At 41.9% G+C, this 27,842-nt stretch overlaps 1 protein-coding gene across 1 annotated transcript in view; it reads right to left on the bottom strand.

The window, feature by feature from the left end:
* Positions 1 to 27,842, bottom strand: part of SETBP1 (SET binding protein 1) — a 397,959-nt gene that overhangs the window by 22,675 nt on the left and 347,442 nt on the right. The window contains exon 5 of the mRNA XM_008057390.1: positions 5,943 to 6,113. Within this exon, the coding sequence (XP_008055581.1) occupies positions 5,943 to 6,113 (171 nt within the window). The remainder of the gene's footprint in view (positions 1 to 5,942; positions 6,114 to 27,842) is intronic.

The raw sequence follows: 27,842 nt of genomic DNA, 5'->3' as shown, positions 1-27,842 counted from the left end.
CCCAATTTGAAGATGTCTTCAATAGTATATACTTATGACCTTTGGATGTTCCAAATCTTATTAACGTACACATAGATTTCCTCTATTTTGGATCTTTTGAAAGATGAGATTTTTGGTAGAACTGACCTGTTATTCTGGTCAGGAGCTTCAGGTCATGATTCCACATAAGACAAAAAACAAGTGAAATAAAAAACTGTATTATTCTTAAATTCCTGGTCATTGCTTTTTTTGTATCTGGAAATTATTTTGTCATTCTTGGCACTTCCACCCGCCCATAGATGGTAGTTGGCTAAGAGAAAAAGCAGTCATCATAGAATTTGGGAGCTAGAAACAATTTTCATTTTGTTCCAGCTACTAAATGACTGGATTTCATTCTGACTTCAGTAGAATTAAGAATTTCTGCCATTATTTTAAAGGGAATTAATTTTTCAAGATTCAGGTTTTGCATCTTAATTACAGGTATCATTTCTGATTTGGACTAATAGTTCCGTTAATAATTAAATGGATTCCCTAATTTCTTTTTTTTTTTTTGAATTGGAGTCCCATTCTCTCTCCAGGCTGGAGTGCAGTAGCACACTCATGGCCACTCCAGCATCAACCTTCCGCCTTAGCCTTCCAAGTAGGTGGAACTATAGGCACATGCTGCCATGCACGGGTAAGTTTTTTTTTTCTTAATTTATTGTTGAGACGAGGTCTCACCAAGTTGCCTGGGCTGGTCTCAAACCTGTGGGCTCAGGCAATCCATTTGCCTTGGCCTCCCAAAGTGCTGGTATTACAGGCTGAGCTGCCAAGCCTAGTCAGTTTACCTATTATTAGTCTCTGCCATAAGAAGCAAAGTGTCTGAAAATGTAATAGACTCATGAAATCCAAATCTTTTCACTTACTCATGGATTTTGGTAGTCTTAAATAAAGTAGATCACATAGTTTGAGAGAATAATGGATTAGCCTTGATACAGATAGAAGCTGAAAACTGTGTTCACTTCCTCCTGTTATCTCTCACTGAGCTACACCTTGAACAGTTGAGAATTGATGATAGCATTCCTGATACTTGTGTTGTTTTTTTTCTCCTTGGACTTAAGATGAGAGAATATTTGTTTGTGTGTGAGTGAAAGAGAAGGAGAGAAAGAGAGAGGAGAGAGAGAGAGAGAGGAGAGGGAGATGGGGAGGGGAGGAAGAGAGAGGGAAGGAGGGGGAAAGAGAAAGAGGGAAAATGAGAGAAAACAAGAAGGCTGTACTTGCTCTTTCTTCCACCATTCCGAGTGTAGACTTTCAGGAGCAAAATCATAAAGATTTTATTTTCTTGATGTTTTACCGAATTCTTACCATCATTTATAATTAGTTATTAAAATAGACTCATCTTAAACATTATGGAGGAGAAAAAAACACATTTCAGGAGTGAAATCATGAATTCTCTATCCACTGCATGACCTCCCTGAGAAGTTAGTTCAATATGCAGAAGATCAGAAAAATTAGCCTGACTCGTCCAGGTATGGATTATCTGGTATGATTATTAAATCATCATTGGGCTAGTGTAATAGCAGTTTTTTCAAATTATGCATCACTTTGAGCAAACTTGATTGAAATTTTTACTGCATTAGCCTTAATTACTCACAATAATGATGTAGTGTTCCCTTGATCAGACCTCCTTTGCTGCGCCAGGGGACTGCCGCGGATCAATGGCTATTGAGCAGTTGGATCACCAAGGCTGACCTGCTTGAGCACCACGGGTGGCTTCTACCACCGCCCCCACCCCAAGTCACTTGCAAACAGACACGTTCTTAGCCAACCACTCTCTCCTGCGTCTCCTAAACTGGCTCCTTCTCCAAATCAATAGCTTCATAATAAGCATGCCTCTCAGACCCTGAGAAGCTAGAAAAATAGCCTTACACAGGAAAACTGGGGGGGCATTTTTTAGACACGTGCATGCATGCGTGTGTGTACACACATACCCATGAGAAAAGACATATTTTTAAACCTTTGACCCATGTTCATTTCTCCCCTATTGCAATATTTATAAAATAAGGTAGGAATGTCCCCTTTAAAAAAACTTTTAACAAAGGTCACCTGATTGAAAAAGTACTGTTAGAAGTACAGGCTAATGAACTATTTGCAGGTATTTACCAACAGCCTACACAGTGTCTGTCCAATGTTTTCCATTGGATTGTCAAGCAGTTCCGAGACTGAGTGTGACTAAAAGCACACGGCCTCTCAACCCTTCATTTCACTCAGTAAATATTATTGAGCATGTACTATGTGTAAGGAACTGTGCTAGGTACTTTTGCAGTCATTATTTTTAAATAAAATTTCTAAATAATTGATTTCAGTGTCTTCTTATCGCAATATGTGATTACTTAAATTAATTTTGCTCTCTATATATGCTGCTTAGTTTAACTCTTCTTTCCCTCAGCAGTGGTCTGGGTTTCGAAAACCCCCTCTATAGAAATGATAACCTAGTAGAAAACATGTTGTTCTCTGCCTAAAGCCAGAAGTAATTCTACCTTGCTTATGGTGAAAGATGAAGAAAAGGTATTGCAAAGAAAACAAAAATCAAGTGTTTTATCTAATCAGAAATATATATTACTATTGCACTGGCACCCAAGTACATGAAATCAAACCCAGAAACTATTAACTGCCTACAGTGTGCTTGGCTTTGGTGAAAACTATCCATCTCATCAAATTAGGAGATTCACTATTCTCCAAAAGAGGTAGCTCATCATTGGGGAGACAGATATCTGCCTTTGCTCATGGGCCTATGTCAGAAGTGGGATTCCACTGAAAATCAGGCAGTAAATTAAAAAATGTAGGTTCTAAGCCAATCGTATGACCTCAGACAAATCTCTGAATCTCAAGAGGCGTCTGTGTCTCCACGTGTGAAACAGAGCATTGGCCATGAGCCCAGCTTGTGTGTCTCTAACTCTCTCAGGTTCGTGGGAAGCCATTTATCTATGGGGAATGAAATCTCAGGAAGGTCCAGCTTCCAGCAACTGGAGGAGATATCTGGCCTTTCTCCCTGAAAGTTCTGTTCGACAACCTAAGACCCGGAAACGGAACAAATCTGAGAAATTCTCACAAGGGTCTCATTTTAGTCCTGCCAAGAATAAACAGCCCATTCCTGCATCCTGAAACAGCAGAGTTTTGGCTCAGCTCTTATTACCAGAGAGGCAGGTTTAAAAGTTTAACACCCACCTGTTTCTATTGCCTGTTTGACATATTTGTAAATTATTTACTGGAGACATTAGAGAAAACAAGTCCATGTAAGCACATGATCCCAAGAACGGGTTTTCTCACACTGAACGGAAAGTGGAAGATGGGAACCACCTGTCTTTTGCCCCTGGGAAATATCTGTGTTTGGCAAGTGAAGGCGGAAACACACAAGCTAATTTCTGAATCCATCAAGGGAGGAGGCCTCCAGTGCTTAATCTACAGGGTCAAATAAGCAGTTATCGGGATGGGTGGTACAGACCAGGGTCCACATCTTTTGCTCCAGCCAAGTGATGTCATCCTTGAATTCCAGGTGTACAACGGGTCCCAATTCCAGGACTCTGCCTATCCCGCTTCCTCTGCCTGGATGCCCTCTCACAAAGGGTGTTGCCTGCTCGATCAAGTCTCAGAGCTAGCTTCTTCTGTATCCCTCTGTGACTTCCCCTCCTTTGATTTCTTGTACTCTGAGCTGGCAGCATTTATCTGGCATTTCTGCCAAAAACTTTTCATTTCACATCAAGTGAAGGTTCATGGTTTTATCTGCGAGAATAACCCCATCCCTTCTGAGTAAGATTTTCCAAATGGCTGAGGAAAACATCATTTCCAAGAGGTATTAAACTAGTTCCACATTGATCTTGTACCCTGAAATTTTACCAAAGTTTGGTGGGAGTGCAAATTAATTCAACCTCTGTGGAAAACAGTGCGCTGATTCTTAAAAGAGCTAGAAATTGGCCTTCCATATGACCCAGCAATCCCCCTTCTGGGAATATACCCAGAGGAGCACAAATCATACTACAAAAAGATACCTGTCCACACATGATTATTGCAGCACTCTCACAATAGCAAAAACATGGAACCAACCCTGCTGCCCATTGAAAATGGACCAGAGATGAAGAAAATATGGTACATATACACAATGGAGCATTAAGCAGCCACAGAGAAGGACAAAATTTTGGACTTCATGGCAAATTGGATGGATTTAGAGTCCATCATACTCAGTGATCTATCACAGAAACAAAGAACTGAATACCCCATGTTCTCACTCATAAGTGGGTCCTGAAGATTCATCACAATATTACAAGAGTAGGATCAGCAGTAGCATACTGCCAGGATGTGTGTGTGTGTGTGTGGGGGGGGGGGAATATAACACCACTAGGGGTACCTGATCCTAAACCAGGGGAAGTGAGGACCAGCTGGAGGCCCAAACATCACCTTCACATAGACTACTTATGTACCCCATCCTGACTTGAACCCCAGATTTTATAATAAAGCTAAGAAAAGGAACTAGTCCCAGAAAAATGAACTGTGTAGTCAGACAAGATGGAGCAACTGTCTCCTTCTTGGAAACACACAATGCACAGTGGTCAATATAAGGCTTTAGGGCCCTGCAGGAAGGAAGTAGGTGTAAGGCAAGGGAATTCCCTACACTCCCTTAACCATACATCTTTTATCATGAAACACCCACTCATATCTTGCTGGACTCAGGTATGTTTTCAACCAAACTCATTTTTTTAATTACCAGTGATTGCTGTGAAGGTGGTAGTTATGCAAACAAGTTGAGGTCTCTGCTTAAAGCAACCTTCTAAATTAGAAAATTAATTTGGAGTGAATATCGATGACACATCTCTTCTTGGATTTCTAATCATGAAAGGCATTCCTAAATACTATAATATGCTTGCTACATTTACCAATATACTCACTCAACAAATGTCTATGGAACGTATCATCCCTGCATGCCATGGCGATAGTAAGATTCTCAGGCTTTGACTCTGTCTCTGAGAGATGTTCAATTTTGTCACAGTGGAGAGGAAGTTAAATAGAAGACATTTTAAAGTGTAGTCTATAAGATGGTGGGTAAGGTGTAGTAGGGATACTGGATACCATGGGTGTTTGAAGCGCTATGGCCGCCAGGGCCTTGAAGATTTGCAAGATGTGAATAGGACTTGACTAAGGCCATCCCCAAGCTCAAGTGTCAAGCTGAATCCAAGGTCCACCTTCCTGGCAGCAGGAATGAGCTTTGCAAAGAGCGCTTGGCATAGAGGCTAGTGGGCGGAAACTTAGGGAGCAGAAGAGGGCAGATGTGGAGAGGACCAGGCAGTAGAGAACTCAGGATATCTGAATGAGGAGTTTAGGTTTTATTCATTGCTGGTGAGGACTCTGGGGAATACTGAGGGATCCATGAAGTCATAGGGTAGAAGACATCAATGCATTAGGGAAAGAGATTGTTGTCTTCTCACTCCAATGGCCAAGGGAGGCAGGGACATGTACAGGTTGAGGGCACAGGCTTTAGTATCCTGACTATGCATGAGTTCCTGGGGCCAGTTCTTTATTCTTGGCTTCCTCTTGAAAATAAGAAAACAAGTGCCCATTCCACAGAGTTATTTTATGAGTTACATGAGATAACATATATGAGGCCTTGATGTAAAGGTCAACAATGACTAAGGCTTGATAAAGAGTAATTAATGTTGTTACCATTCAGTTGTTACTCAGTGGACCAGTATTAGAAGAGACTGGAAAGTTTTTCAGAGTACCCCTCCCTCCAGGTTCCCAGGTGATCGTTTTCCTTTCTTAGACTTCCTCCCACTTAAGAAAGCTGGTTCCAAAACAGTTCCCATGTTCAGTGTCTATGGGAGTCTGACTACCCAGGGAACTCTTACCTGTAGTCACCAGAGCATTTCCAGGGGGCCTCCTCCACACTCATCTTCCTTGGGGAGAACCCAAAGCCTCTGAAAGGTGCTCACCTGTGTCCGACGTAGCTGCGGATGCAGCGAGGAGAGACAACACTGGGGCCGGCGGGATGGAAGCACTGTCAACTGCAGTTGGCTTCTTTCTGGTCATCATGGCAGATGCTGAGCCCTCGTTTTTGCTATGCGCTGTGGTCTGGTCCACTTTTAAGTGGGGACTTGGAATTCCTAAAATAACAATAATAAGCCCAAAGTAATCAGTTATTTTAAAGGAACAGGAAGACAGACAACATAAAACCTGGAAGTAATCTGAAAAAAATGTTCAAATAACTCAACCTCCTTCTGGTACAAAAATAATGAAATTTTAAAATGTTTAAAGAAAAAAAAAATAGAATAGCCATGATTGATTTTAGTTTTGTGGCTGAGATTAGGAATGAGGTCGTTCGGGGCTGATTGTCTGGAAGTGGGGGCTGAGGCATAGGACTGATGAAGCGGAAGAATCTACCAGGCATCCTTTTGGCCATGTTTACAGAGGCTGCTCTGTGTGTAGCATGAAGGGAGTTCAGGGAGGATAAGTGGTTCATGCCCTTGGGAGACTTCTCGTCTCCTCCAGCTCAGGAAACAAGACCAAGGAGAAGGAAGAACTGAGCAGCACGCAAGTGCAGACTTGGGGGTTGAGGGCTATTCATCCTCAGTGCTTGGAGCATTCTAAGGATGTAGAGATCAGTGTGGGAGGAAGTGAGGAGAGGATTTGCAGTGTTCATGCTGGAGCCTCAGGGATGTGGGGAAGGCATTCTGGATGCTGAGATGAGCAGAGGCCAAGTCATGGGTGGGGAAGGAACGTGACCCAGACAAAAGGCCAGGCTGCTGGAGGCGGAAGATGCATTGTGGGAATTGGCGTGTAGTGACAGTCTCGAGGCTATGGAGAGCTGACATGGGGGCCTTGGAGTGCCTGGTCATGACAAGGTTCATAAGTCATGTCATTAGGATGCTGAGAAGCCTGGGTGGACCCTTGGGAGGTGCCTCTGTGGAAGCCTGAAGTGGAAGCCTGAAGATTTACTGTATAACAAACTGTAAGAGCTTGAATCCAGGCCCTGCTTCTTTCCAGCTATGTGATTGAGAACAAGTGATTTAACCTCTGCAGGTCTGAGACTTCGTCAACTGTAAAAATGAGATGGTGACAGGATGACCTTGTAGGGGTTGTTGTGAGCCTCCAAGTCACTCAATGTGAAGTGCTTAGAACAGTATTCAGCACACAGTCCATGCCATAAGTGTCTGCCATTATTATTGTTCCTATTATTGCTACTATCATTATAAGAACACGCTGCTCCCTCAGAACCCACCATGACTGGCAAGGAAAGACTCAGTTCACTTCCCAGGCAGGACCAAGGATTTCTGGGTACCTTCTGCATTGTCAACTACAAAATGTGACTCTTCTAAAATGAAGTCCTGAGGCTGAGGGTATCTGAATCCATGCCAAATGGTTATCTCTTCTGAGTTTCTTCACCTGCAGGCTACATGCCACTGACAGCAGCAACAACAAATGGCACTTGATCACATTGTTTTTTACCCTTTTTTTCCTATCCTAACCAACCTGAGTGACATAGGCCCCTCCCAGAGTAACCGTATCTCACTGCCAGATACAGCTTCTCTTAGGTTCATGGCAACCTTGCAAAGCATCGAGCATGGACATTTCTATTTTCTCAGTTTTCAGATGAGGAGCACACATTTCTAAGAGTTTAAGAATGAAATAAACCCATACAGCTCTTAATGTCAGGCCTGAATGTTTCCAGGTAGCCAGACACCCAACCTGGGGATCATGTTGGTCCACCTGGCCATATCCTAACACCTGTCCACGACTTCAATCTGTTGGCGACATGTTTCATGCTGAGGATGCAGAGGGGCTTAGTATCCCACCTGGATAAGGCACCCGCAACCACTGAGGGCAGAAAGTCATGCTAACATGTGCCTTCCCCTGCCTTCCTCCCACTCTCCATTCTGGTCTCTGAAACTCCTGGCTGAGAAAACATCGTTTATGCTTTTTGGATCTTATGTTTCATAGCATTTTGAAGGTGACAGACAGATGGCAAGGCATAACCATCGAGAAGCCAGGAAGTGTCGCAAACATGTATAGTGTGCCCTGTTTGTAAAATATGCAGGTGTGCTTGTGATAGTCTAGGCACAGACATATGCTGTATTCAAAAATTACCGCAAATTATCTGCAAGGAGATACATCCAAACAGTTATGAGTGGTTATTCCAAAGAAGAAGAACTCAGAGACTGAAAAGGAAGAGAGGGTGTTTACTTTTGCTTCTCAGCCTTTTTTATTGTTAATACTTTTAAAGCCACAAACTGTATTGAACTTTTTTCTTTCCATTGAGAAAATAAACACAGTTTGGAAAAAATGCAGAAGCCTATCAGAGCATGGGCATTAGGGTAAACGACTTATATGCCTTCCCAACTGGCTGCTAAAAAGTCTGATGATGGTGAGGGCAGGCATGAGTCTGATGAAAATGTCCCATTTGGTACTCTGCCCTGCCACACTATTCCCAGTACACGGATGGAAGCGTGCTTTCCACTGAGCACCTCTGAAATTCCAAGCCATTAGAGTTCTATCAGATAACAGCACCTTGGAGAAGCTCACTGACATGCCATCTTTGTTCCTGTGTGCACAGGTTGGGCAGGTAATTCATTGCTCAGTTTATGATATGTTCAGGAAATGAAGGCCCACACAGGATTAATAGTTGGATATTTAACTCTCACTTGTGAACAAACAGATTCATTGTACCCATTTTTATGCAGATGTTCACAGTCTAAATTAGTCTCAGTCCACATTAATTCATCAGACCTCTAGTGGGTACAATTTGCTACTCAAGTGTTTATGTTACAGAATATGCTCAAAGTAATACAGAGATACTTAAAATACTTCAGTTCAGATTGTCACTATGAGTTCTCTTGAAATCCCTAGATAATTTAGAATTTTCTAGATTATAGTATTGCTTGCTAGTTGCCACCCAGTGAATTTAGGAACAGATTGGAAAAAGAAAAAGAAAAACCTTGACTTTTCTTCTCAGTCATTTTGTTGGGGTTGAAAGGATACCGAAAACAATCCCAGAAATAGCACAGGCAAGAATATTAAATAAACTTTAAACAAAGGCTACTAATCTAAGAGCACTTAATAACCACCAAATCTGCCCGAGGGCAGAGGTCTCAGGAGACCAAGATGGGAGACTACTCCTTGGGAGAGGGCACTGGTAGGCAGGTCCCCACCGGTGGCATCTGATGCTCCCTGGTGAACAAGCATTTGGAAAGTTTCTTCCCAGAATGCACATAGCTTTTCTCTCTCCATGGGAGAGGGATTTTTGAGACTGGAAGCTTATCATAAAGAAACCCAGATGTAGCCTCATACTGACCAGACCACTGATGTGACACCACAGCTTACATTGGGACAATCTGTCATGCCAGGAGGGCTTTGTTATGGGAAGGGACCACTGTCTCACACTTAGAAAGCAGGCTTCAGAGGAAGCACTCTTGGTAGATGTGCTCAGAGCATCCCTCAACCCCAACACAAGACAAATTGCACTGAGGATTGTGTATTTGGAGGCCAGGATGTTTGTTTAAAGAGGAAAATCACAATGCTAATAATTTTGTGGATTCAACATCTGTTCATAATTAAAAGACAGAACCAGGAGGAAATAAAAAAAATTAAACCTATATAGGAAAACATCCCGTTATAACCTGTTGACCTCTATTGATATATATATTTTAAAGTCTTTAAAACTGGCCTGTGGCCCACGTAGGAAGCGTCACTCCTTTTCAAAGGTAATTTCTCATAGACCGCTTATCCCCTCAAACCTCTACCTGCACACCATGTTTGCATTAGGGACTTGATTTATGGATTCCTGCTCCTTCCATGCAGGAGCTGACTTCCTGTTGCCTTGGTTACTTGGAGCTCAGTTCAAGGTTAAACTACTCCCAAATCAAAATCAGTGGCAGGCGCTGCATCTAGTGGCTGGGTTATTGACTGCCCCAGGATGCGAAAAGGTCAGAGACCAAAGCACTGTTTACTGCCTTAAGGGTGAGTCAATAGCTTCAATATTTCGATTCTGTTTCTTCCGAAGTAGGAGTCGCTGCTCAATTACCTCTTCCCCAGGTTGCTCAAGGTCACGTAGGTCATGGAGGAAAAGCAGGGTCTATGGCGGCCGACTTTCCCAGGATCTCTTTAATGAGCTTTGTGACCTTGGATAATAAAAACCAGCCTTACCTTAGAGAAATGTGTACGTTGTTTTATGGCTTATAAAGCTAGTTATCTATTTTATATCACTTTCCTTATAGGGAAAAAAGCACACAAACAAAAAACCTTTGTGGGATGACTGCTGTTTACTCCCTGTTTCTAGATGAGAAAATGAAGATTAAGAGAGGTCGTAGGAATTTTCTAAAATCACACAGCTGGTAGGAAGTGGTAAGATCTAGAATCTCTGACTCCTGGTTGGGTCTTCACTGCAGTTTCTTTAAAATGAACGAGCTGGTGGCATCATTGCAAAGGAATCATATGTAATTGATTTTGCAACATCCGCTGCAAAGCAGTCTATCTGGCAGATAGTATGTGATTAATACAGGCTTGCTGAAGAGCTTAATTAATGTTCTAATTTTAAGATTTGCAAATGCAGATATTTCCTGGTGACAAAGTCTAGGCTGGCATGGTGAAAGAGGTTGACACCACTGGGACGAGTGGTCCCTTTAGTCATGTCCCCAGCTCCCTTGACACTGCAGAATGCAGGTTTGGGCATAGACTGGGCATTATGCTATGCTGAGCAGATAGTGGTTTTTGATCTTACAAAGAGCTTTAACGTGCATTTTGCTATTTGGCCCTTGCAACATCCCTGAGGATGTTATGAGGCAGATGGTAAAACCCCTAATTCGTAAATGAGGAAATACAGGCATTGAGGACCAAGTGATTTGCCCACAAATGATGCTAAAATCTGCTTTTCTTGACTCAATTCAATGTTCTTTCCTTTCCCCATAGCACATTAACTTTTGGGTAAGGCAGGAAATGATACATTTTTCACAAGAGAAAACTGCTCTCAAAGATTTGGTAGTCATTCCCTTGCTAGTGTAATGGTTTTCTGTTCAGATTCTTCTATTTCTCCTATCAAGTAATAGTTACCCTTAGGATTTGAGAAATAATATTCTTCTGTGCCAAAGTCAATAAAATTTTTTGTTGTTGTTGCATTGCCTTATTCACTAATTCAACACATATTTACTGAACATCTACTATGCCAGGGATATGGCACTGGTCAAAATAGCTGAAGTCCCTGTTTTTTACAGGTTATATTGCAATATTCTTTGCATAGCATAAGGATAGCTGTTACTTTTTCCTGAATCCAAAAGTGCTTTTTAATCATCAAAAGGCAGAGCCTCTGCTTCTACTTATGTGGCACCTTTAGGGGAATTAGAAGAAAGTAAACCTTTAGGATGAATTCAGACCCACAGACTCAGAGATTAGCAAAGAGAGGGAAGCTTTGGGCAAATTAGGAAAAGACCTGATTTTTTGTGTGCATGAGTATCTCTGAGACTCGTGGCTTGGGGATAGAAAAAAGAGACAAATTTCAGTCCCACTTTCTCATCAAGCTGGTGCCCAAAGACAGCAAACAACTTGCTCATTCAGAGGTGGTGGCACTTGCATATTTTGTGTGTGTCAACTGAGTTTTACTTCACTCTAGGACCTTAAGAGAAATTCAGCCAAGGTCACTTTAAAGCAGAATATTATTGAGTTAGCCCTAGAACCAACTCACAGTTATTTGAGAACTGACTAGCCAAACTAGAAAGCTGGGGTCTCCATTTTCACAGAGATGGTTTAGAAGCAGAGAGTGGAAAAGACAGAAACACCCACAAAACTGGTAAACCAAACAAGAGAGGAAGCCTAATGACTCCACCACAAACTAAGAGGATGATGAGGTCTCAGTGGGATCTGAGGTGACCTCTGACTCATCCATTTATTCATTCAATATTCACACAGAACCTGTAAGGGCCCAGCACTGTTCAAGCCCCAGGAATGTGCATCTTTTCTAAACAGGACCACCCATTCACTCAGGAAGACAAACACAGGTATAAAAATCCCCATCCTAAAAGTTGGATAGAACTCTCAAACTGGAAGCTGAGAAGTGACCAGAGCAAAAGCATAAATAACAGGTCTTCCTTGTGCAGCTGAGAGAAGAGTATTCTGGATGAGTTGTGAAAAGACACTACTGAGATATGTCTGAAAAGACAGCAGAAAAAATTAAACCCACGTCTCCTTGTCAGGTAGAGTCAGTGCCTCCGTTCCATCCTAAAAACACTTCTGCAATAGTACTCAACACTTGTCTCGTATTTGTTCATTTCTCTGCCAATTCTTCTAGGCAACTGCAAAATTCTAGAAGTTAGGAATCATGTCTCACTTTATTCTGATTCCCTGATTTTAGCTTGGTAGATACTAGGCACTTAAAAATGTTGGCTGGATGGATGAATAGGTGAATAGATGGATTGACAAACAGAACACACACTTGTCTTGCAGGAAGCTATCATAACCATTTCAGCCCACGTGTTCCTCCTTTTACAGGACAGTATAGAATATACTATATTTTATACTATGGAATATAGTGACTAAGGGAGGAATTTATTTTCTGGAGTAAGACTACCTGCCTAACTAGTTATGTTATTTGAGCAAGTTGTATTAACTTCCCATGCCTGTTTCCTTATCTAGGAGTTTGTTGTGAGGATTAAAGAAATTTATGTATTGTGTTGAATAGACAATAAGGAACCCCCCCCCCCAAGCATGCTCAGCCCTTACAGGTCCCAAGCAGTCCATATCTTAGCTTCTTTTCATAACTCATCCAGAAGGAAGACCTGTTATTTCTGCTTGTGCTCTGGTCACTTCCTAGCTTCCAGTTTTAGAGTTCTACCCAACTTTTAGGACAGGGATTTTTTTATACTCTTCCCGAGTAGGTTAGAAAGGATTCACATTCCTGGGGCTGGACAGTGCTGGCCCTTACAGGTTCCAAGTAGTCCACATCTTAGTTCTAGAACCTGTGAATATGTTGCACAACAAAGGAGAATGAAGGTTGCAGATGGAATTGATGTCACTAATTGGCTGACTTTAGGGCAGGGTGAGTGTCCTGATGTATCCAGATGGTCACAAGGCAATCACAAGTGTCCCATAAAGTGGAGGAAGAAGGCAGAAAAGAGTCAGCGAGAAAGAGAGAGGATGATGATGGAAACAAAGAGATACTGGGTGGCTGGCTCTGAAGTTGGAGGTAGAAGGCCATGAAGCAAGACCTGTAGATGGCCCCTAGAAGCTGGAGAACAAGGACATGAGTTCTACTCTGCAGTTTCCAGAAAGAAATGTAATTCTGTTGACAGCTTGGTTTTAGGTCAATGAGATCAATTTCAGACTTCTGACCTCCAATAGTGTAAGATAATGCATTTGTGTTGTTCAAGTCACACAGTTTGAGGAAATTTGTTATAGCAGCAAGAGAAAACTAATATATGAAAAGCCCTATGCTGTCTAGTTACAGTAAGCACTCAATTGTGTTAGCCATTATTTCTTCATATGACACTACATATGAAGAAAGTCTCATTTTAAACTTATTTCATATATATGCTCAAGTTATTACATCCTTTATAAGACTTCAATTCCTTAGGAAGCAGAGACTTTATGTTCTTTTCTTGTATCTTTCTAGCATAAGCCTGACACAAAGAAACTATTCAGTGAATATTTATAGTTAATAAATGGTCTCAGAAAGAAATAATTTTTTTGTTTTAAAGATGTGGTGTACAATTCAGGATTAGGTATTCAAGTGGTCATCGTACAGGTAAAGTTTGGGCCTCCTTTTGGTCAAATAATTTGTTAATATGGAAGTAAAAAGGTTGAAATTGTGAGACATTGGGTTACTGCCAGGTCTTTCCACATGCACTGGAAGAACTTGGAAAAGACTTGAGATCCATTCTGCTTTGGTTCCTCCTGGTCAGAATCTATTCTAGCTGACCATTCTGTTGCTAAGCATTCTAGAGTCAAAGAAACTGCTAAACAATCTGACTAGTTCTTGCCTCTCTTTATTCAGATGTGCAGGAATGGGGTGGGAAGATATGATATTGCTCATTGGAACCTCACAGGCATTTACATGAAAGAGTACTTTATTCTATGCAGTAAACATGAATGACACAGAAGCCAACCTCTCCTGTTCCTAGAGTGGAAAGGTTATTCTGCTGAAGGTGTTTTCTAGAAGTGCCCAGTGCTATCATACAGAATGGAGATGCATTATACATCAAGATTGCAAAAAGGAGACATCCCAAATTAGAGATTTTTAATTTTTCTGCATCATCAGATCCTATTCTTGGGGGGTGATGAAGCAAATACACACAGAGCAAATTTTGTAACTAGCTTAAGCCTCATAGATACCTAAATTGGTTCCTACACACACACACACACACACACACACACACACACACACACACACACCCACACGCACACACACACACACACACACACGCAGACAAAGGGTAGATAGACCAAACAAACACAATGCTTATATAATTGCACTCATGCTTAAAAACATGCAGAGACAATAGTACCTATTTTCTGGAATATAGCAAAGGGATTTGCAAAAGGTATTAACAAGGAAAAAAATAATGTATACCTGTAATTTAGTAGGGAAGGCACCAAGTATGAACATCACATCCTTAACAATTAGGTAGATTACAAATTTGCCACTATAATATAGAGCATGTGATGGGCTATTGCTGAACACATAGGAGCTTAAGGAAAGTAATCAAGGTAGTTTAGAGTTGAAAGAAAATTAGTCCAGTTTTTCCGGGGTATCTGAGCTCCAGAAAGGTGAAATGACCTGCTGTGTCCAGTGTCACATGCCAAGGGGGGCAGAGCTGTGATTCTGACACTGGTCATGTCCTTGGATCATCTCAGGGCAGCATACCGGCTGGTGACCAGGGGTTATATTCTGAAACTTCAAAGAAACAGTCTTCCTGCTCTCCTCACACACACTTATTATTCTGCACTCACAGGGTGGCTAAAAACCAGCCCAAGCCCCAAGTGGCAGATGTGATATAAGCTGTAGGACCATTGTCTCTGGAAGATTCTTCCCTAGATTTTCTAATGTGAGGGGCTTAGTAATCAATGCCAGTTAACATAAGCATCTTTTGTAGTGCTTTCCTTTCTACCTCTAGAGTACATAGTCACAGAGCACATCTGCATGGTAATACAGATCTCAATGCTAACTGGGTCACCTTATTTGCATTTTGATTACTGCTTATTTAGAAGCCACATTGAGAAAAAAGCTTGATACCAGGAGCTTAGTGCATGTGTGTACATAAATATGTGTATAAATAGATAAATGTGCATTTGCTGGTTTGTGAAAGATCAGTCTAAGATGGACTCTTCTCTCACGGATGTATCCATAGAAGTCTGACTATGTGTGGCTGTTGGGATTATCAGTATGATTATGGAACCTCATTATTCTTCTCAGTGAAATATCACCCTGTACCTGGTTAGAGAAATCACTTCAGCATATATTCCCCTTATGAAGTAGTCCTGTCTTTATGTATGCATTAAAGTTGCATTGTTCTAAGAGCTTTATTGGTGTCCTTTCTTCAGGCCACCTACTCTATTTCATGATTTATTTGAATTCATTGTATACAATACAAACACATTGTGATTGTGTGCAGGCATGCACATGCAGGCATAGGACGTGTGCTAGGAAAGCTTCTCTCTTTGCAATAGAAAAGGATAAAAAAAATCACAGAGACTCAGACCCATCATTAGAGAGATCTCCTAATCTTTATCTCTAGTAGTTCAGTCAGACAAGCTAATACCATGATGATGGCTTTGAAATCTCTTAGGAATTGGATGAGGAGAAGCGATAGTGATGAACTCCCAGCTAATAAACACAGAGTGCTTATTTCGGCAGAATGATCAATTTCTAGATGTCCTGAGGCTTGTCTGATACAGTTGATTTACTCATCCTCGCTTACCTCACTAATAAAGCCAAAGTCCACCATCAGATTACAGAGGTGCCTGGGATTTCTTAAAGGGCCAGAAGAAAGCCAAGGCAATATTCCTCAACCTCCCCTGAGCATCTCTCAGCAACCACAGTCCTTGGAAACCCAGCTGCTTTCCTCGGTTGAGACTCTGCTCTCAATAGACTTTGGGCTAGTACAGTAATACAGACAATTAATTTGTTATCTTGTTAGTGGAAATTTAATGCAATGATCTAAAAGAACTCTTACATATTGTGATAAACTTTAGTGCCTCCGGGTGCTCCCCTCGCATTGGGCTCATTTCACATCTCATCCATTATGTAAATGAGATTTGGAAATAGTTGAGTTTCACTAATGTAGCTCAATCCTGATGGATTGGAGAGAGCCAGTTCTACTGAAACTAATGAGGCTAAATGCATCTTGACATTTCTTTCTGCTTGGTTGACTCTACAAGCCCCTGCTGAAGAAATGAATGCAGTGCAAGTTTTTTTTTCTGCAACACTCCTCTAAGGTAATTTCACTGTTGCCTGACCCCAAATAAGTTTAGTTTGGATGACGTCTGTGTTGACTTCAGCCACTGCATGATGCACAGAGCCGATGGACACCGTGTCATCATAGTGTAGCAAGACTGATAGTCTAATTGAAGACCAAAGGGAAGCAATGACATAGTTAATGCATCTGAGGAAGGCTCCAGGTCATTCAGAAAAAAGCACGGGGAAATTTCCAGAAGTGGAAAATGAGAATTGACTGAGGGCCTCGTCTTGACACAGGAATAGAAAATAAAGACTACTACACTCTGGATTCCATTTGGAAAGTCCAAAACAAGTGCTCCAAAGACTGGAGTTAAGATGCTATAAGAAAGAAAGAAAGAAAGAAAGAAAGAAAGAAAGAAAGAAAGGAAGGAAGGAAGGAAGGAAGGAAGGAAGGAAGGAAGGAAGGAAGAAAGAAAGAAAGAAAGAAAGAAAGAAAGAAAGAAAGAAAGAGAAAAGAAGGAAGGAAGGAAGGAAGGAAGGAAGAAAAAGAGAGAGGAAAGAAAAGAAAAGAAAGAAAGAAAGAAAGAGAAAGAGAGAGAAAAGAAAAGAAAAGAAAAGAAAGAGAGAGAGAGAGAGAGAGAGAGAGAGAGAGAAAGAAAGAAAGAAAGAAAGAAAGAAAGAAAGAAAGAAAGAAAGAAAGAAAGAAAGAAAGAAAAAGAAAACGCATTTCAGGAGAAGCAGCCTCAAACTGTTCAGGATTGTGGAACCAGGGAAGTGAGCAGAGAGTGCCAGTTCAGAATCAAGAAACATAATGTTGCTTCTAAACTGGCATCTTGTACTGGCATCCTGACTCTGGTCTTTGGAGCTCCTGTTTCTTGGCCTTGCAAACAAAATCCAGAGGGCAAGAGTCCTTATATTTTACCCCCATCCCAAGACATATGAAACTGCCTGTGAACTTTTTTAGTCTTTATTTTAAAAAGAGGGAGTAAGGAGGGGCTGAATGGAGGACAGAAAACCAAAGACATGGAGACAGAAACACTCCATGTAAGAATCAGAGTTCAAATATGTTAGCTAGTAGCTAGGCAATATGCCACTTGCAAGAAAAGTTTATTTTAAATGGAGGATAAAGCCTTGACCCTGGTCCCAGATGGTCCTTGCTTTAAATTCCAGCTCTGTCACTTATCTAGGTATTTGGCCTTGTTCAAATGATTTAAACTTTTAAAGCATTGGTTTCTTTCCCTTTTTTAAAAGTGTAATAAACGTCCTACCTCAGCGAGTTATCATGGGAATGTAATGAGATAATGTCTATAAAATGCTTAGCAGAGTGACTGGCATGGAGACAGTACTCAGAACAGGCTCACCAGGAACAAGTCCATGGAACTTTGTGTATTCAAAAGGCAACCAAGATGAAGACCTCAGATGCCTGACTGGAGGGCTTGCAATTTGAAGATCAGGTTCCTGGCCAAGTAACACTCCCATCTCTGCCATCTCAACTAACTTCCAATTCTTTGAAAGCTAGGACCCCAGTGAGCAAAGTCCAGTCAGCTTCTAAATATTCAACTTGATGCTGCATTCGCGAACTCCTGACCTCAAGTGATCCTCCTGCCTCAGCCTTCCCAAGTGCTGGGATTACAGGCATGAGCCACAGAGCCCAGCCTGCATTCTCAAGAAATTGTTGGTAGTTAACAATAAGGAAGAAGCTATATTCATGTGTTAATTTAGTCAGCAAAAGTTCTGGTACTTACTGTGAACACAGCAACTCTGTGTCCTTTGGGGGACCTTTACAGTATAAGAAGCAGTCTAAGTTTGGGGTAGCAGAATATCTAAGTTGAAGAAACAAGATGCAGGAACAAGAAATTTAAATAAAAATAATAATCTCCCATGAGCTGAAAAGACCACCCTCATTACCTTCCATTGCACCTGGGACCACACTTGAGATTTATGGAGGTGATTTTAACTAGCATATATTCTAGCATAATTGTTAAAAATGGAATTTATTTACTGTATAACTCAGATACTAACATAAATAATTGACCAGGTTGATTAAGAGTCAGAATTTATGTCAACATAGAAACCATAATAAAAGTAACAAAAGAAGAAGTGTGATAATTTTTATGGAAAAGTCACATTTCAAAACGGTTCAAAGGGTGAACTCTGAGCCCACATTCCCAGTGTTCAAATTGAGGTTCTACAAGTTAGTGGTTACCAAACTTGGGTAAGTTAAACTCTCTGTGTTTCAGTTTTCTCATCAATAATGGAATTAATTATAGTACCTATTCCCCAGGCTTAAATGTGAAGATACAAAGATAAATTTCTATCCTCACAGTGCCAGAGGGAAACATGTACATGGCCAATGTTATTTCTCTATGAGAAGGATCACAGGGTCATGTATTAGAGCCATGATGACCTGGAGAATGAGCGACTTCCCTGTTGGGACAGAAAGGACGTCACTGAAGAGGTGACATTTCACTTGGGTCTTAAACAATTTGAAAGCATTGGTTGAAAGGAGGTGAAAGACATTCCGGGAAGAAAGGGCAGCAGGAACAACGTGACGAAGCCTGGCCCAGGCATAAAAATTGACAGAGTGTTTGGGGAAAGGCAAGAAGTCTGGTGTGGCCAGACTGTAGGTTTCTCCAATGGGCGGGAGTAGCATCACAGAAGATGGGGCTCCGGGTCAGGCTGGCAGTGGTGTTAGGAGTTGGGATTTCACCTGTGGGTAACACGGAATCAGGAAGCCTTTCTATAGACAAACATTCAGGCATGGAAAAGAGGCAGCCTGTCCTCCACAGGCACCACTTGGATTACAAGGGCCAAAGCTGCTCCCAGTTGGTTTCTAGAAGGTGGTGAAAGATAATAAAGTGCTTTTAAATCAAGGGTAGAAATCAAAAATTTGATAGGGAATGGTTAACCAGTGTACCCTACTGTAAACAATTCCCTTGCCTTCCCTCCTTCCGATTCCTTTTTTCTTCCTTAAACTTTATTGAACAAATTTTGCTTTTCTAAGCACTATGGGGGAAACACAAATGAGTAAGTTTTGTCTTTTGCTCAGACAACACCTAAATCCACGTTCAAGTGATATATTTTCGCAAATCAAATAGTATTTTGTTCATTAGGACAATTGACTGTTTAGAGAGAGTTGGAGAGGTGGGCTCATAAAAGTCATAATTTGTATTCAAAAATATAAGTCCCTCTTTAATGTACGAGGGGAACCCCCCCAAAAAACCGGAATTATCTCTCAGAAGGCAAGCTTCTTATAGTACAGGATTCCCTTGCTAGGTAAGTATTCTAGGAACTCATTGGTGTGTATCAGCTAGCGTTGTGAGAGGCTATATTTGACTTCAGTGAATTTGTTTTTTTAGATTCTTTAATGCAGTTGCCCATTTCATGATGGGTGACTTACAAGTGCCCCTGCCCACACCACACTGAGTGTTCAGCAGTTTTTGATGAAAACCAGCATGACCCCTATGCCCCACCCTCTCTAGTCACCTGATCTCACCTTGAGAGTCATTTTTTGTTTGTTTCCCTGGATGAAAAATGTCCTCAAAGAGAAACATTTTGCTGATGTCGAAGTGGTAAAACAAAAAACAGCAGAAGCACTAAAAGGCATCAAAACTGATGAGTTCAAAACCGTTTTGAGCAGTGGAAAAAGTGTCTCGATAGGTGTATTGCATCAAATGGAGAGTACTTGGAAGGTGACTGGTGTTTAAACATGTAAGAATACACAATTTTTTATAAATAAATTCTGGGATATTCTGGGTCCCCTTCGTATGTGTTCTACAAATGTGGATTTTTATGTGTTTGCCCTGGAGTTTTTAAGTTCTTCTTCCTGCCTTCACAGGCTGGGTAACTGACAAAGTTTTTAAAGGACTTCATTCTCAACACAAAATCTCCTATTTGTGCTCAATTTCAGAGTCTTAAAAAATTTTTGAGCACAGGAAAGAAATGGGAGGTTTGAGGAGAGAATAGGAAGCAACTGAATAGCCATGACTGGGGGTGAACATCTCATTGGTCTAAGAGGACAGATATGATGATAGAAACCATGCAGGTAGGTTAACCAGGAGAGCAGAGACAGGAGGCAAAGGTATCACACCAGGCTGGGGGACTGGTGTCAGTTCCTCAGAAAGTGTGTTATGGCTTTAAACCATGGCATCCCCCCAAATGATTAAAAATAGTCTAGGTAGTTGTTAGCTGGCATACAGACCTAAAACTAAATTGTTTCACTAAATTCAAATTTCATGCCTTGTTTAATTTTTAAACTGAAGTCAGTCCAGTAAGTTATAGATACCACTGCATTGATACGTGCTGGGAATATTCATGTATTTATTCGTATATCTGTTAATGTATTCAACAAACATCAGTGAAAGTGGTGAAACAAAAAACAATAGAAGCACTAAAAGGCATCAAGATTGATGAATTCAAAAACTTCTTTGAGCATTGGAAAAAGCATCTCGATAGGTGTATTGCATGAAATGGAGAGTGCTTGGAAGTTGACTGAAGTTTAAGCATGTACGAATACACAATTTCTTATAAATAAATTCCAAGGTTTTTGGGGTTTTCTTTCATATGTATTCTACAAATGTGTATGGGTAAATGGGGAATAATAAGTGTCATGATCGAGGAAAAGCACTGATGATGATGATTCTAACAAGACAAGTCTCACACATTGAATTTCTGGACACTGAGAAAACAAGAGCCCTGACATTGAGATGAACTTGACAGAGATATAGCCCATTTGTGGCTGCATATGCCATAGAGAATGAGCCTCATTGCATGGATGTCTCTGGAATGATTTGCACAGTCATTTAGAAACCATCCTGGGCAGAAATATCTCCACACAGATGTGACTTCACATGCTCAGTGCATGGTTCATGGTCATCAAGGAAGGCTACAGGGGGGAGGGCAGAGGCTGAGGACATGGGAATGTCCAGGCTCACTTAGTTTTAGCTCCAAGATTCTGAGCTTGTCACTTCCTCTTTTTGTCCTGAGTTTCTTTAGGGTCTCTCATTTCCTTCTGACTCTGCCTTTTTTGTTTGTTTGCTTTGAGACAGGGTCTGGTTCAGTTGTCGAGGATGGAGTGCAGTGGCAAGACCATAGCTCTCAGTGACCTTCTGGAATCAGGTGATCTTTCCGTCTCAGCCTCCCAAGTAGCTGGAACTTCAGGTATGCGCTACCACAACTGGCTATTTTTTTCTTATTTTTTTGAGTTTTTGGAGAGATGATGTCTCATCTATGTTACCCGGGCTAGTCTCAAACTCCTGAGCTCAAGCAATCCTCCTGCCTTAGCCTCCAAAAGTGCTGAGATTGCAGGCATGAGTTACTGTGCCTGGCCTGATTCTGCATCTTAGGTAGAGAGAATAATTTCCTCTGATCTTAAATAGTAGGGAAATCACCTGGCCATCTGAGGAGATGATCTGACAGTCAAATGTGGTACGTACTTCCATTTTTGAGAAGACAACGAAGATCTCATTTATTTCAGTAAACCAAATAAAGTGCAATATTCATTGGACACCGAAAGGCTTAGAAAACCTGGTCAGGTCCAGGCTTCTCTGGGTGTTTCCATCTTGTTGGTGTGGGTGCCTCAGGAAAGCAATGACTTGGGGGGTAGGCCCTAGAGCTGCCTCAAAGGAGAAGCCACAGCTTAATTAAGTCCTTTGCTTATTTCAGGACCAGCTAACTGTCTGCAGTTGAAGACCAAATACTGGCATGAGTCCCTTTTCATTGAAACTACGTACAACCCTGTGAGATGGACACTATCAACCTCCTTTCGTATATAAGGAAAACGAAGCTGAAGCATTAGGAAGCATTCAGGGTCTCACAAGAACTAAATGTTACCCGGAACTGGAATCCAAGTCTCTCTGTCAGGTGCTTTCTTGTAACTGGCATTTCTTCTCCATGGCTGTTAGAAACACAGACGGACACTTAAGTGTGTGTCCCAGAAAGTGGCAGAGAAAAGGGAAGGTGTTTCTTGGGTGTCCCCTTTAGGCAAAGGTTAGAAAAAGAAGGCTTGTCAACAAATGGCTTGTCTCTTAATTCTGTTTAGTTATTAGTCTGGGTTCAAGGGGGTAATGGCTTAATCTGGGATTAAGAAGTGACAGAACCTGTTGGGTGGGGGGAAACACCTAATTTTGATTGAACATGCAATGAGACTATAGCTATGGAAAATCTCCATAAACTCATTGCTAAGAAATAACTGTCAAGTTTGACATGAACCTGAGAATTAAACTTTCCTGGGAGAAGAAAAGAAACTGAGACCAGGACTCAGCAAAAAAAAAAAAAAAAAAAAAAAAATTGTCAGCAAGTACCAGTGAAACACATGCAAGACTTCTAAAAATATTATTATTTTTTTTTTTTAGGAACAGAATCTCACTCTCTCGCCCAGGCTTGGGTGAAGTGGTGTGATCATAGCTCGCTGCAGTCTCAAACTCCTGGGCTCAAGCGATCCTCAAGCCTCAGCCTCCCAAGTAGCTGGGACAATAGATGTGAGTCACTAAACTGCCCTAAAGGGATTTAAAAAAAATACCTTCTCAAGAAAAATGAAAAGCATGTGAGGCAATGTAGATGTTAATTAGTTCAATTTAGCCCCTCCACAATATATACATGTTTCAAAGCAACATGTTGTATGGGATAAATATATTCACTTTTTATTTGTCAAATAAAAAAAAATTCCCTGACTGTATTTCTATAACCAGGCAATTATTATATTTCTCAACTCATAAACCTGACAGTAAAATAGTATTTTTCCATCCTTGGTTATGTAATAAGTGGAATGTGTTTGTTTTTATAAGCATCATTTTTGAAATAATCAAAGTTATCTGAGGGCAGCTCTCCGCCAAGCTGGAATTTGCTTGAAGTCTGTCCAGCGTGGAGTTACAGGGTTCTAGACTTGGGCAGGTGCAGGCTGCCTCTCTCTAGTGGTCTCATCAAAGGCTTGCCTCAAACTCCTGAGCTCAAGCAATTCAAAGAGGACCAAGGGTGGCAGTTCACATCTCTTATTAGGAGTCCATCATGCCTCTATTATTTCTGGGCCACTGCTCATTTGCCCAGGCTGGAGTGCATTGATCACAGCTCACCACAGTCTCAAACTTCTGGGCTCAAGTGATCCTCCAGCCTCAGTCTCCCAAGTAGCAGAGACTTCAGGCTGTAGACTGGGCTCATTCTCCTCTCACTGCTTCTGAGAAAGTGTGCCTGCTGAGGCCTCCTTGATCTGCTTTCTCCTTCCTGCTTTTTCCCACCTTTCGGAAACCTGGAGCACTGGCTGTGTGGTCACCTCTCATACCAGAACTTCCACTTCATTGACCTTGCAGAGGGTACCCAGAGAACCCATGGCTCTGTGGACTTTGCTTGCATTCATCCCAACAGTACTTTCAAACTCATAGAATCAATCAGATACATCATCAAACACTGCCCTGCTTTGCAATAAAAAATTAGCTTAAACTTTAGATTCCTTTTCTGAAAAGTGGGAACAGAAAGAACTATCTTAAGGAATTTGCTGTGAGGCTTCAGTGAAGTAAAAATCTCTCCAGTATCTGGCACATTGCCTGGAACCTAATGCCCTGGGTGTTATTAACATTATGATTATTTCGCATAGTACTCCTGATGTCCCAATAAGATGATTAGTAAGTTGCATAAAGAGTCTGTGTGCTATATGGAGGATGTCAAAAAATGTATATACATTTTAAGAGAGGAGAAAACTGTAATAATCAATATATACTGGCAGCAAAAAGATGAATACAAGTCAAGTTTGACTTCTGCAATTAGAAGAGGTGCTCAAAGTGGTTACATCAGTGTCCAGGCACTTCTGATTATGGTGAACTAAAAGTAATACATAAATAACATCGCTTAAAATGTGTATCTATTTTTTTGGCACCCCCAGAATTTCTCATGGGTCTACCCAGCAAAGGGTTGGCTAGAGATCATGTGATCAACTCACATATGTTAACAGATGTGCCCCAGGGTGTGGGCATGGTGGGATCAGCTCAAAACACACACATCACACCACTCACACCACTATTTGAAGTGGAAACAGGATGGTATTTTTTCTCAGTCTACACAAGAAATATTTTACAATTCTATAAATATTATAAGTAAGAGAATGCAATTTTTATGACTTGAGGAATCACTGCAGAAATAAGGGTTATTTATTATTCTATTTCAAGAAAGTGAAAAGCAGAGGATGTGTCTAACTGCTAGTGTCTTTAATTCTGAAATACTATGAGAGAAAGCATGGTGTGAGAGGATCACTCATGGTCTATAACCCACATGTCAGAATCACTATCAGGGCAGAAAAGGATCACTTGCTGAATTCCCTTATTCTACTAATGAGGAAATGGCGGCTTCCAGAAGTCACAGCACATGGTTGGTCCCTGGAGTCTCAGTCTCCTGGGTAGCTAGGACTACAGGTGCAGAGCACCATGTCCAGCTAATTTTTATTTTATTTTTTTAGAAGAAGAGGTCTCATTAGGTTGAGTAAGCTGGTCTCGAACTCCTGGGCTCATGAGATTCTCTCACCTGGGCCCTCCAAAGCATTGGATGACAGGCATTAGGCACGGTACACAGCTATCCTAACCTGGACCTCTGGACCTGTTTTCTTTCCTACTCACTGGGAGAAACCAGGCCTTTCTTGTAGTTTTCCTGACTTTGCAGTTTCTTTTCTTATTTTGCCTAACACTTGTGAAGGTCCTGTTAGGGAATGGGTTAAGTGAGGGGGCTTGGTGTGTCATGGGCAGACCCCTGCAGAATTACCTGGGATTTGCTTTAGAGAGTAATCCTGAGACAGGAGAACCACACACAGGCATCACTAAGTCACTAGTCACAACGAAAAAGATCAGACTGTGGTTTATTCCTTAAAAGAAGAAAAACAGATTGTAGTGTCCACTAGTCCCAAAGGCAGCATTTGCCAGAACATCGATAAAGTCTTCACTGCCAACTCTGTCTCTGTCACCAGTGAGAAACCACATCACCAGATGCTAAGACTGCACCATTCTTTGATGGTCCTCTCCTTCTCAGAATGGGCCCAAGTATTACGGACACAGAACTTTGGAGTTTCAGGTTCTTGGAGCTGGAGGGGGCCTAGTGATCATCTTCTTATAGAAAGAGGAGGCTGGGGCCACCACAGAGGACACATTTTTGCAGATTCCACGTTTGACCCTATGTTGGCCATATGGAATGGAGAGCGTGGCCTGGAAGATGGGTGCCTCTGTCCAGCTGTCAAGCGGGCTCATTCCCCTCCGAATCCTTCTGAGAAAGTGTGTCTGCCAGGACCACCTCAGTTTGTTCCCCTTCCTGATTTTTCCCACCTCTCTGAAGCCTGGAGCACTGGCTGTGTGGATGCGGTGAAAATCCATTCATATTCTCTACACTCAGACTCCAAAGCTGGCTGTTTTATACGGAAGTCCCCACAGGCTGGGCCCGGTCTAGTGACCATTTGCAAGAAAACAAAAAGGCTGATGATGGCAGTTTTGGAGGTGGGTATAGCAATTCCAACAGGGGACTAAACGACGGCATTTCCATGCAGCAGTGAAGGGAGATGGAGGAAGCCTCCCTCTCCTTGAACAATAAAGGCTCCTGCTAATTTGTACCAGAGTCGGCTCTGAAAAACCTGCAGTTGACTGTGAGTCACTGGCCCTCCAGGGAATAGGAGGTGGGAGGTGGGGATGGTGGGAGCCCTGTGTGTGTGTGCGTGCATGCGCGTGCACACCAGTGTATAATCTCACAGTGCCCAGAGCCCTGGAGAACCTGGAACACTTCAGTCGCACAGGCCAGATTCATTAAAAACCCTGGCTACAGTCCAGCAGTTAAAATTGAAGCAGCATATTTATTGCATTTTGTTCAAATAAATCTGAAAACGTGTGAATCATATTCCTTGGAGAGATCGGGAGAAGAAGTAAACAGCATCAGGCTAATACTTACAAGCCGCGGCAGACAGAGAACAAAGATCCAGAAGGTTCCGCCGCGACAGGGACTCTGTGATGTCGCCCTTCCCAGGCAGGGGCCAGCGAAGACGACACTCTCCCACCACATCCACAGCCTCCACCCTGGCCTCGGTACCTTAGGGCTCTGGTGCTGTCCTCGCCCTGGGTGCTTGGCCGCACCCTGGCAGCTCCTCCCTGCTGCTCGGGTGTGTTGCCTCCTAGATGCTGTGCCTGCCATCCTGCTTTCTAATGGCAGCTTAAGAAATTAGATTCAATTACGGGTTTTCCTAAAATAGTATATAAGGAAAAATCTCCCCACCCCGACCAGCCCAGTTCATTGGAAACTCGGCAAGAGCTCAAACTAATTATTTGACTCTGTAAAGCAAAAGAAAGTTGCTGGGCAGTTCTCCCATGTGTGGGCTGAATTTTCTTTTTTGTTTCTTTTTATTTATTTATTTTTGTGTCGGGGTCTTATTGCCACCCAAGGTGAGTTCAGTGGCATGATCACGGCTCACCACAGTCTCAACCTCCTGGGCTTAGGTGATCCTCCTGTCTCAGTCGCCTGAGTAACTGGGACTACAGGAATGGCTCACCATGCCTGGCTAATTTTTTTTGATTTTTTTGTAGAGATGCAGTCTCACTGTGTTGTCCAGGCTAGTCTTGAACTTCTGAGCCTTAGCCTCCCAAAGTGCTAGAAAGATGAATGAGTTTTCTTTTGTTACTTGATACCTTTCAGTGATGCCAGATTGACTGTCTGTTTAGGGAGTAATCTCACAGGTGAAGCCTGTGGCTGGGACTCTAGGCTTCAGTTTCCTGAAGTGTAAAATGGCAACTATTCTTTTCATTTGGTAGTTATAGGGACTGAATGAGTGAGATATAAAAGTATCTGAGTTAAGAACATAATATCCCCATGACTTAATGTCAAATCTCCTTTTCCTCCCCTCCCTGTTAAAGAGATAGCTTACAGGCATAAGCATGTGATAAGTACAATCTATTTTTCTCTGCTCAACCCAAGATTGTTTCTACAGCATAATTTTATCACCAACTCCCTCCCTCCTTGACTTTCATTCCATATGTACTTGTTGGTGTGAAGCATTGATACAGGTAGATGGCCAGGGACGAAGTGTGACCTATCACCCTCTCCTGCTTCACATGAACATAGTTGTTTATACATCTGCAAAAATCCCTCTGACCTTCTGCCAATGCCAGCTTGCGTGGGGCCTGGTGGTGAGGTGTTCAGTGACATGCCAATGGTCACCCAAGAAAAGCATGTGCACGTTGGTTGAATTTTACACCCTTGGCAAAGGTAAAAGTGTTTCTAAGTGCCTTAAATCTATTCACTAAGGTTAAGTGCTCAGGTGACGGTTGCAGGGTGATAGAGGTGAAGGTCTGGTAGAGGAGGTAGGTGTCTGAATCAGGGCCAAATATAATGACCTGATATACCCAGAGGGGCATCCCATCTTGCTCAGACCCTTGAGAGCAGACAGTGGAAATGACTCTTGTGAAGTGGACGTTATTCTAGCATATGGATACCTGTTCCGCCT

The sequence above is a fragment of the Carlito syrichta genome, unplaced genomic scaffold, assembly GCF_000164805.1.
Source record: "Carlito syrichta isolate Samal-C Ts95f unplaced genomic scaffold, Tarsius_syrichta-2.0.1 Scaffold302990, whole genome shotgun sequence".
NCBI lineage: Eukaryota > Metazoa > Chordata > Mammalia > Primates > Tarsiidae > Carlito > Carlito syrichta.
This window is presented reverse-complemented; position numbering and strand designations above follow the sequence as displayed.